The following is an 11,103-nucleotide window of genomic DNA, read 5'->3' as shown; positions in this document are numbered from 1 at the left end:
TGAGGTCTCCTTGAAAGTATCCGAACACACGGAGGCTTCCTGGTCGTGAATTTCGGCAGGTGGCACTTCATTATCAAGCTATTTGAATAGTACACAATTGTGCTGCAGACATCGATAGCTACGCGTGTCATTGTATCCAGGTGAGAGCACCGTGCCTCGCCGTTCCCCGAGGGGCGATATTGGACACCTGCGGGCTGCAAGGCTTGCCTGTGTAGAGGAACATGCAGACATACCGCAAATCGATTTACGTACACATGCGCAGCGGCAACTGCTCATTCGCACGAAATTGAAGAGAGAAGAAGCGAATCGGAGCCGGCAGTCCTGCAAATACGGTGAAAATTAATTAAAATAAAATGGATTGGTGCTATTAGCATACGACGCAGGAGGAGGAAAAGGACGGACAATTGAGTGCGGTTGTTGAACCAACGACTGTTCCTGGAGTCCGCCTTCGGAACCGACCGTTCCTCGTCATCCGCAGCGCCGTGGAGCTCGAGCTCCCCTGCCGTTGTGGTCGAGGGAGCGCACCGAGTGGTGGTCAGTCGTCTGCAAGGCCGACGTCCGGAAGTCAGATAATTGTATAAGATTATAAACGGCATAAATTCAATGCTGGCTAATGGCCGTTCGGGCACTACAGTCATATATCTTGTTGTATGAATATAGCAATCGACTCGTTGTACGAATTCTTTCTCTGCTCCATGATTCTATGTAAAAGTGAAATATTTGCATTGTATCGTTCGTTGATTCTTTCGCAATTTCTGCCCAACAAAATCTTACGAGTCGCATGGTTTCGAGCTGTATCGTCTTTTTAACTAGGTCGTGATTAAAGGAACGAGACAAAATATCATGAATTACTGCAGCTGGATTATGAGCGGTGAATGGGTTCGAAGTAGTTTTTGAAGTGCCAATTTGTAGTTGAAGGCTATATTCACGCATTCGAGTGTACGTATACCAGATCCTGTGCACCGGACAGATGGCTCCTTCGCACTCTTCGCAGGCCGTTCTGCTTGTGCACGAACTGTATCCGCTACGCCCTGCCTGCCTTATAACGTCGACCTTAAATTGTTCCAAACCGTTTTTGGCCACACGTATGTGTATACGTGAAAGACCTGTTTCCCCGTTCACGTCGTGAGCGTTAATTGTTTTGAGTCGCTCTCTGCTTGAAAAAACAAGCTGATTAATTAGGCAGAATTTTCGACCACGATTACGAGACGCCGTAATTACAGTACGCTCGAGGAATATTTACTCAAGGCTAATTGTAAGCAAATGATCAACCGATTATTTATCAAGGGTCGATTGTCTTTTCTCATCAGCCTTGTATTCTTATTTTTATACTTTTTTTTATACATTTGCTGTTCAACATTCTATTATGGTGATTTCAGGCAGCGTTGGATCTGCTGGACTGCGCGTGACGCATAATTACAATATAATACCGTTGATATAAAAACGTTACGTTACGCTTTTAACGTTGAACTAACCGGTCTTGACCGTAGCTTTACGGTTTGGGTTCAGCGTCGAAGTCGGAGTTGCGCGCTCGTATTTCGCCTCCTCCTTAATCGTGGCGAAAGTCAGCACACTGGATTGCCAGGGTCTGAATTTTGCAAATGGGTAGTTAAGCTTGATGGAGACAAGCAGTGAATGAGAGTAGCCATGGTAATTCCGGAGTGGAAATCACATCGTATCGGTATAGAAGCGTAGAAAATGTTGCGGTTTGAGGTCATACGGGGAGAGAAAGCAGACCAGATGCGTCCGTACGCGTGAGCACCAGTCCTTGAACATAAATTCAACATTCCAAATATACGTGTAACGATGTAGGAGGAAAATCCTTCCTGCAGAACTCCAACAGCAGCTTCTGCGCACGATGGTTGAGTTACACCAATATTATGTAGCTCGAGGACAGGTAACTCGCGTAACTATGGGAAGAGGATTTCTTCCTTCTCATTACTGCAAGGTGGAACTTTCACTCGCCTGATTGCCACTATGCATCGGATAGTCATTACGTCGACGTGCGACATTGTAAGTCCATCGTGTTTATTCGCCTGGTGTTTCGATGCTTGGGAGAAAGTCTCTCGTACTATACCCAAGGTCAAGGAGAGCCGGGGAAATAATGTCTCGGTGATGAACGCTGGGGAAAACGGGACGAAGACCAAGTTGGACACGCTTTTCGAGCCTGGGTGCGCGGCCACGAGCGCAGGCGTGCGCCGAGTACCAGGAGATCATGATCTTCAGAGGATCGTACAGAGGGACTTAGGAACTTTGGTGCTCCATACGTCAAATGCGCTACGTGCTAAATTGTTGTATACGCGGCTATTGCCCAAACGAAAAGAATAATGATAATTGATCCTGCAATATTAAGAACTGGAGTTTGTCCTACTTTCGTCAGGAATGCGCTCGAGTTATAATTCTGCTGACGCTTCACGATTATAACAGTCTTACCTAATGGCACACAGCTGACGAGTTCAGTTTGAAACATTCGGCCACTGTTAATCGTGGTATCAGCAGAAACAGATAGAATAAGTTCCATTCTGACTTCAACGTTTTCACGTAGTGTTTAGTGGTAGACTGTTTAGGTACTCTGTGCTTACATCGCGATCGTGGTTAATCGCCTGGCTAAGTGAAATGTTCCGTGAAGTGAAGATGAACAGGATCGGTGACTGAAAGATTTATCTCTGTCCAATTCTAACTAGATTCTCGTATTTTTCAATCTCGGGCCCTCGCGGTAACGAAGATATTAACTTCAAGAAATAGCTATCCTTAGAGTTATAGTTTTTCAAAAGCACGTATACTCGCATCCGGTGCGATATTGAAGAAGAAATTTGATCATTTAAACGGAGCGGGTCATTTTATAATGGTTTAAGATTTGCTGAACCGAGGCGAATGATCGTGAGAATCAGTTCCGTTCCATCGGCTGCTGTGAACTAAATCATCGTCAGTTTGAAGGTGTCGGAAAAAACCGTATAGAAATTTATCGTCTCGTCTAACTTTCTTTTTCATACAATTGCAGCTTGCACAGATCCTGAGAATTTGACGGTGCTAATTGAGCTCGCGCAAAGTGGCCATTAATTCACACGAGTTGAATTGAGACTACGAATAGACATTCGAAAATAGTGAGAAAGTGATTTTCCCCGGGCCGCGTTCATGGTAGTCATCAAAGAGACGAGAGAACGGAAAGAGTTATGTCAACGAGTGATCACGGACTTGAATCTAAATCGCGATGACGACAGCCGGTGCAGTGAAAATAATTCACCCTTGCCATACATTCAAAAGAACAAGAATCAAGAGATTACGGCTACTGATCTGTACTCTGTTATTACTTTTTCCTTCGTGCTCGGCGAGCAATAATCCACCGAGATTTCTTATCGACGGACAGACAGAAATCGTGGTGAGACTGAAGGAAGGCCCGGCAACACCGGTCGGTGAGTAGAACAATACGTCGAATAGACTGGAAAACCGCTTAACTTCCGCTAAACGAAAAAATAAATTCATCTTACACCGTGTGCAGGTAGTTTAATATACAGGCTGCGTGCGGTGGACCCGGACGGCGATGTGCTTTCTTTTGGGCTCCGCGAACAGCCGGGCAGCGATGTGATACGTGTAGAGAGGATAACTTCTAATGAGGCGAATGTGTACCTGAACAAGGAGCTCGACAGAGAGGTAAGCTATTCCCGAGGCTGTGTCCTGAGCTCGTGGTTCCAGATTCTGAATGTCGGGGTGTTGCTCTGTCTTTCAGACTAGGGATGAGTACCCTCTAGTCCTGACGTTGACTGACGGTCGGCTAGGCGATGGAAATTACATAACCCAGAGCCTGCTCCTCCTCGTCGAAGACACGAATGACAACGCGCCAATTTTTCGGCCGCATCCGACGACCCTCACAATTCGCGAGGACTCTGGACCCGGTGTTTTGACCACCGTCGAAGCAACCGACGCTGACGAAGGGGCTCACGGTCAAGTCGTTTACTACCTCCAAGAGCTTGACGGCGACGACGGCACCTTTAGTATTACGACGGTGAACGGAAAGGGAATTGTTCGGCTGGTCGGCCCTCTTGACTACGAAAGGAAGTATTTGTACCAGTTGAGAATCCTCGCTGTGGATCGTGCCATAAATGAAAAGGTATGAATATTTCTCTTCTCCTTATCATTAGTTTCATGTGCGGTGAGAATAGTGCTAATCGCCCTTATTGATCATAGGTCAACACGGGAACATCGGCAATTCTGGTAAAAGTTCAGGACGTGGAAGACCAGCCTCCGGAATTCATATTCGTTCCACCAGTCACTAGAATTAGCGAAAACGTGCCTATCAGTACACCTGTTCTTCGAGGTATGCCAGACATGTTTCACGATTAAATTCCTTTTAACTACAAATCACAAGGAAAAATGTATGCCTTTTTATAGTTCGAGCCATCGATGGTGACAGAGGTATAAACAACAAGGTTACCTATCGAATTACGAAGGGGCCCAGCCAGCTGATGGATATCGACGCTAGGTCCGGCTACGTTTTCACCAGGGCTCATTTAGATCGAGAAGCGGAGTATAACAGTCAGGGTGCTTTCATATTAGAGATCACTGCGACGGAAATTTCAAAGATCGTTCCAGCGCCGTCGGTGACTACCGAGGTCACTGTCATTCTGACGGACGTGAACGACGAGACACCGACGTTTCGCAGTACTTCGTACATGGCTGAGATAAACGAAAACGCACCTCTTAACACGCCTGTTACGATACTTGGAGAAGCGATCCCGGAAGTCTATGATCATGATTTGGTAAGATACGATCCGAATGTGATGCAGACCGAAAAAATTACAGCGCGTTTGATCCTACTTTCGCTGTGCAGGGAACCAACGGTACCTTTAGAATGTTCATCGACGATGACCAGGGGATATTCGAAGTGACACCATCTCGCGGTATTAATGAAGCGACATTTCTCGTTCGGGTCAAAGATTCCTCGAAGCTGGATTTCGAAGAACGAACAGGTCAGTCAGTCAGTCTATCGGCGAATCTCAACTTGCTTATACCATAAAGAATTCCAACGATGAATCAATGACTTTCAATTGCAGTTGTGAACTTGACCCTTGTCGCCAAAGAGGTTCTGACTTTCGGAGCCAAGTACAGCGTTGTTCCAGTGACTGTTTTCATTCGAGATCAAAACGACAACTATCCCGAGTTCACCAACGCGACTTACGAGGTCTCGGTACCGGAGAACTGTGAGGTGGGCACAACCGTTGCTTGGGTTCAAGCTATGGATCAAGATAATGGCAATTTCGGGACGAAGGGTGTCCGTTATACGAATCTAGGAGGAAGCATTGCGCATATGTAAGAACTGCTGCATTGATACCGCAATACTGCGCTGTTAGAAACTGGGCTGTTACTATAAATTTTTTCCAGGCTGACCATTAATCCCGTAACCGGTGTGATTACGGTGAAACAGACAGGTCCAAGTTTCGACCGAGAATTAGTGTCCAGACACTTTCTCACTGTGGAAGCCCGGGACGACCTCGGCAGGGGCAACAGAAACAGCGCACAACTAATAGTCAGCATAGATGATATCAACGACAACCCTCCCGTATTTCTGCAGAACAAATACGAAGCTGTGTTGCTTGAAAATGAAGATAGCTTCGAGTCTCCCCTTATTGTGGAAGCTTTTGACATTGACTTGAACGGTTTGTATTGTTCGAGATCTTTGGTGATAGAATTTTACAGGATAGAATAGCAGAAACGAACGTCTCTATACCTATTGCAGGCACGCGAAACAGCGAGATCATCTATGCCCTTGTGGCGGGCGAATTTTCATCCAATTTTACAATTGACTCGAAACGAGGAGTGATCACACCTGCGCATCCTATGGACTATGAAGCGTTGCCCATCAGCCAGGGACACCGAGAAACGGCGATACGATCTATTCGCTTGACGGTCAGAGCCCGGGATATGGGAACTCCCAGCCTTAGTTCAGACGCTCCATTGACCGTTTATCTCAAGGACGTAAATGATAACACCCCAGCTTTCGAGAGGGCGCTCTACAAGAAAAATGTGCCGGAAGATGTGCCCGGTGGTACATCGATATTGCAGGTATTATACAGGCGACGTTATTCTAAACTGCTTCACTCATTGATGCCAAGTTATATGTCAATAACCTCTTATGACGGGATAGGTGAAGGCTTGGGATAAGGATCTCTCGGCTCCAAACAATAAGATAGTTTATCGTATCCAAAGCGGTGCTGGGGACAAATTTATAATAGGTCCCGAGAATGGGGTCATCAGTGTGGCACCAGGGTCGAATTTGGATCCGGATTTGACGTCACCGAAAACGATGCGATATACGTTAGACGTAATTGCTATTGACAGTGGAACTGAGGTTCAGCAAACCGCCGATGTTTTGGTGAACATTACAATTATTGACGTCAACAACAAGCCTCCGGTTTTTATCGACCCAGGAACTGTAATTGTTAGGGAAAACACTCAGGCAAGCGAATCAATCGAGTTATGAATATAAATAACAGTAAAATGACTCGTGACAATCCAAATATTGAATTCTTGTATACAGGTTGGTGCCTATGTGCATCGCATTGTTGCTAACGACCCAGATATTGCACCGGTTTTACGCTACCGAGTTGATCCAAACTCTTCAGAGGCCAGGAACGAGGAGGGAACTCTGATCCGTGTTCAAGAGTACGACTACTTGGCCGCCTTCGAGCTGAACGCGTTGGACGGTCTCTTGAGGGTGGTGCGAATCCTGGACAGAGAAAGAGTGGAGCTGATTCGACTCGGCCTGGTCGTGGAGGATCTGGCTTCAATAAAAGGACCGCAAACTGCTTCTGGTGAGTATTGTAAAACTGGAGTGGCATTTGGGATTATGAATCTATTCGGATCTCACTTGTCTTACAATGAAGTTTTCTTTCACAGGAACTCTAACGATTGTAATCGAGGACGAAAATGATAACAACCCGAAGTTTCGGAGACCATTCTATAGGCGATCGGTTACTGAGAACAGTAAAAACGGAGTCGGTATAGCGAATATTGTTGCCGATGATGCAGATAAGAATCGAAGTATTAGTTACTCATTAGAAGGGCCTAAAGAGATAATCGAACTAGTACACCTTGATGCTGAAACCGGAGAGGTGGTTGTAGCTAACAAAATCGACCGCGAGCTCTACTCCTGGTTAAATCTTACCGTCAAAGCTACAGACTCCGGCATACCACCAAGGTAAAGATTTCAAGATGATAACTCCGCAGTGAATATCATCTACTTGGACAGATGGTAAAACTGTTTGTAATTCACAGATCTAGCCTGGCTGAAGTGTATGTTCAAGTACTAGACGAAAACGATAACAATCCTTACTTTGTGAGTGAAGTAAATAATTTGACGGTCCGTGAAGATGCGGCAGTGGGGACGGAAATTGCCGTCATTGATGCGATGGATTCAGACAGTGGAGATTTTGGCAGAGTAACATATTTGCTCGATCGTATGTCTTCACAGGTGAGCATTTTCTACCATTGAATAAATGCCTTATCATTCTGATTGAAAACTCATTTTCGGTTGTCATCGAACAGGGAAAGTTTGCTATTAACTCTGAGACTGGATCGCTCACCGTAGCCGATGCTCTCGATTGGGAAACACGGAGTTCCTATTCACTGGTGATCGAAGCCTGGGACAACTATCAATTTGGTTACACAGCCGGAGAATCTAGAAACGCCTTCAAGCAGATCCAGTAAGATTTTTTTCATTGCTGCCTGCGCAGCATCGATGTGATATCTTTTCGTATCTCGAATGAAATATACTCTTTATACAGCGTTAGTGTACTTGACGTAAACGACAATTCTCCAACCGTTGAAGTACCCGAGAGCTGCGTAAGTATCTCTGAATTTCACGAGATCCGGGATGCAGTTACCGTTATTAAAGCCAAAGACGCCGACGATCCAACGACGCCTAACGGTCGCGTGACTTTCAAGATTCTATCTGGCAACGAAATGAGTGCGTAGCTCTGAAAACCACGCTTACCGTGAACTAATTATTACAGTAATTGAGATTTCATCTTCGGCTGTAGGTTTCTTCAACTTGGAACAGACGGATTTCTGGACCGCCAGAGTTACAGCACGACGATCATTGAAGGGACGTTTTGGAAATTACAGTCTGCATCTCGAGGCACGAGACTCGGGGAGTCCAGTCAACAAGGTTGAAGCAACTCTTCACATCTGTGTTTTGGACTACAACGACAACGCCCCCGTATTCATTAATCCTCAGCATAATACCACTGTTCGAGTTGCTGAGGTAAATAGAGTTTGTCATTTCCACGTTAATATAAGCCCCATAATAGGAGTGAATATTTTCGAAGCTTTCGATACTTTCAGAACGTCACCGTAGGATCGGTCGTTGTCCAGGTTGAAGCAACGGACAGTGACACGGGTCTGAACGGAGAAGTGCATTATAGGTTGAAACAAGATCACGCTGGTCATTGGCGGACGTTTTTGATCGACGACAAAACCGGTGTCGTATCGTTGAGGCTTCCGCTTGATAGAGAAACCCAGAAGATTTACGAGGTACGGTAATTTTCAAAACCCCCATATGCGAAAGAATGAGTTTCTCTAATTCTCAAGTGGTTTCGTATTCTAAACGTTCCATTAACACAATACCTTCATAGATTCGTGTCGAAGCTTATGATCTGGGAATACCTACACCGCTCAGCTCCGATCTGGACTTAATAATCTATGTCAGGAACATCAACGATTACGAGCCGCAGTTTCTGATCGATGTATTCAATGTTCATTTCACCGAGGAGATTGCCGCAGGCTCGGAAAGCGTTGTTTTACCGGAGACTATCGATAGGGATGAGGTTGACGATCTAGACGATCCCCCGAGTCAAGTCTGCTATTTCATAGTCGGCGGTAACGACGACGAAACGTTCAATCTGGATCACTATTCCCACGAATTAACAGTAGGACGGAATTGAATCTTTTATTTCCCCGTGAACATGATCGAAAGAAAAAAAACTATTTCGCTGATTGATTTACAGGCTGCTAAAAAACTTGACCGCGAAGTGCAAGAGGAGCATCTATTGCTGATCAAAGCCACAGAAGACTGTAACACGATACCCGCTAACGAGAGTTTCTTCGACGCGGCTGACGACACGTTGCTAAAAGTGGTCGTCGGGGTCAACGACATCAATGATAACCCGCCGAGATTTATCAGACGAGTTTTTACCGGCGGAGTAACAACGGAAGCAGATTTTGGAACGCAGTTTATGCAAGTCAAGGTAATTGGTAGAAGTTGATTTATTGTAAAAGTGTTACGAAGAGTGATTTAAGAACGTATTGATTTTTCCAGGCTGTAGATTTGGACGCAGGTGACAACGCAGCAGTCAGCTACTATCAAATTGGTAAAATTCAAATGACACTGTCCGAGGGTCTTGATGATGTGAAAAATCAACCTTTTTTGGTGGACAGAATCACCGGCGCAGTAAGCCTCAACTTCGATCCTCAGCGCGGGATGAAAGGATACTTTGATTTCGTGGTAATTTCATTGTGTTAATAGCACATACCGATGGAACTTATTGATTACAATAATAATTCTGTAATTGACAGGTACTAGCAAACGACACGGACGGCCTGAATGACGTAGCGCGAGTTTTCATATACTTATTAAGAGAAGATCAGCGCGTTCGATTCGTTTTACGACAGCATCCACCGGAAATTCGTCAGGGTATTGAAACATTCCGCGAGTGAGTAAATAACCAATTGTATAGATGCAAATTTCACATATGATGTCGAATCATTCGAAACGGTTTGTCAATCTTCCGCAGAGTTTTGGGTAACGTGACAGGCGCCATAGTTAACGTTGACGACTACAAGATCCACGAAAACCAAGACGGGTCAGTGGATAGAACCAGAACTGATCTCTATATCCATCTGGTCAATCGTCAGGATAATTCGATTCTCGAGGTATCTGACGTCTTGGCACTGGTGGATCGCAACATTGAGAAGCTGGATAGTCTCTTCAAGGAGTTCAACGTTCTTGACACTCAGCCAGCCCAGGCGCAGGCCGTTTTACAAGTAGAACAGGCCGGAACGACCCTCTGGCTCTTGGCTTTGACTCTGTTCCTCGGGGCGTTGTTAATACTCTGCATAGCATTGTGCCTATCACAGAGAGCATCGTTCCGACGACAGCTGAAAGCTGCGAAAGCATTGCCGTTCAGTGAGTCTCTTTTCTCTGATCTGCGGTTTTTATAATGTGAATTAAAATGCTGATCTTTAGGTGCTACCGATTCCGAGTTCATCCGCGGTCCTGGACGGGTACCAAACACGAATAAGCACAGCATGGAAGGATCTAACCCGATATGGATGCACGCTTATGAAAATGAGTGGTTTAAGAACGACGAATCCTTCAGGTGAGTACGAACGCGGTCACATGATCTTGTGAGCAAGTTTTACTGACGTTGAGAAATAAAATTCTGACGCTTTATCACAGTCACATGTCCGACAGAGATTCTCTCGATGAAAACGCTCTGAACAACGAAGATATTATGAACGAATCAAACCTCAACGAAGGGCAACGGCGTGATAGCAAACCTTATTACATTCAGCCAAGGACTGGTTCTCTGGCAAGGTGAGAATAAATTCAAACATACCTAAATACTGTAAGGGAAGGTTTCTGATTGTACTTTATTTTTCAGCAGCAGCATAGACAGCGGTACCGAAGAACAGAACGACCTTAGCAGAGAACCAGGCCAATTTCGGGCCCATAACCCAGTGGTTAATAATCCGCTAGGCAAGAAATTAGAAACTACCGAATTGTAGTTTTCGTACGAAATATATTTCACGAGTATAGCGAGTGTGGCTTAACGATCGTATTTTACGGTCTTCATTGAAATTTACTATGCTTGATTATACCAAATTCTCGACGGTGTGTACGGTTAGCGATTATAGATATTTATTAATTTAAGGTTACCTACCCCAATGTAAATAGCTGGCATCGTTATATTATTACTGTTTTATTTATTTATTAGAAAGAACTGTATTTATAATTCTTTACGAACGTTTCGTACGAAATCATTACGTTTTTGTTTCTCTTTCTTTTTTATAGTTGTTACAGTAGCGCCAAAGAGAAATCCCGTTTGT

The 11,103-nt window shown here is 44.9% G+C and overlaps 1 protein-coding gene across 2 annotated transcripts; it reads left to right on the top strand.

Annotated features, from left to right (window-relative positions):
* The first annotated feature begins 2,913 nt into the window (after positions 1-2,913).
* On the top strand, positions 2,914-10,800 carry LOC124178437 (cadherin-23). 2 transcript variants are annotated; one of them, XM_046561778.1, is made up of 25 exons: positions 2,914-3,413; positions 3,500-3,651; positions 3,728-4,108; positions 4,186-4,315; positions 4,390-4,757; positions 4,829-4,967; positions 5,052-5,307; positions 5,380-5,654; positions 5,735-6,060; positions 6,143-6,454; positions 6,536-6,809; positions 6,895-7,195; positions 7,273-7,468; positions 7,543-7,700; positions 7,782-7,963; positions 8,037-8,260; positions 8,341-8,529; positions 8,631-8,924; positions 9,003-9,242; positions 9,314-9,499; positions 9,571-9,707; positions 9,789-10,180; positions 10,241-10,373; positions 10,469-10,591; positions 10,659-10,800. In XM_046561778.1, exons 1-25 carry the CDS (start codon positions 3,212-3,214, stop codon positions 10,780-10,782), a joined length of 5,694 nt encoding a protein of 1,897 aa, XP_046417734.1. In that variant the 5' UTR covers positions 2,914-3,211; the 3' UTR covers positions 10,783-10,800. The 2 variants fall into 2 exon arrangements, with proteins under 2 accessions (XP_046417734.1, XP_046417725.1); XM_046561769.1 differs by having other exon boundaries at positions 2,916-3,413; positions 10,454-10,591.
* Positions 10,801-11,103: the final 303 nt, after the last annotated feature.

Source organism: Neodiprion fabricii, chromosome 1, assembly GCF_021155785.1.
Source record: "Neodiprion fabricii isolate iyNeoFabr1 chromosome 1, iyNeoFabr1.1, whole genome shotgun sequence".
Lineage (NCBI taxonomy): Eukaryota > Metazoa > Arthropoda > Insecta > Hymenoptera > Diprionidae > Neodiprion > Neodiprion fabricii.
Note: the sequence above shows the minus strand (reverse complement) of the source record. Positions and strands in the feature narration are given on the sequence as shown.

Bases quoted from the DNA above. Each gene is read 5' to 3' on its own strand.
- LOC124178437 (XM_046561769.1), top strand. From the start codon at position 3,212: ATGACGACAGCCGGTGCAGTGAAAATAATTCACCCTTGCCATACATTC. The intron at 4,968-5,051 runs GTCAGTCAGTCA...TTTCAATTGCAG, and splicing joins GGATTTCGAAGAACGAACAG to TTGTGAACTTGACCCTTGTC. The intron at 7,469-7,542 runs GTGAGCATTTTC...GTCATCGAACAG, and splicing joins TCGATCGTATGTCTTCACAG to GGAAAGTTTGCTATTAACTC.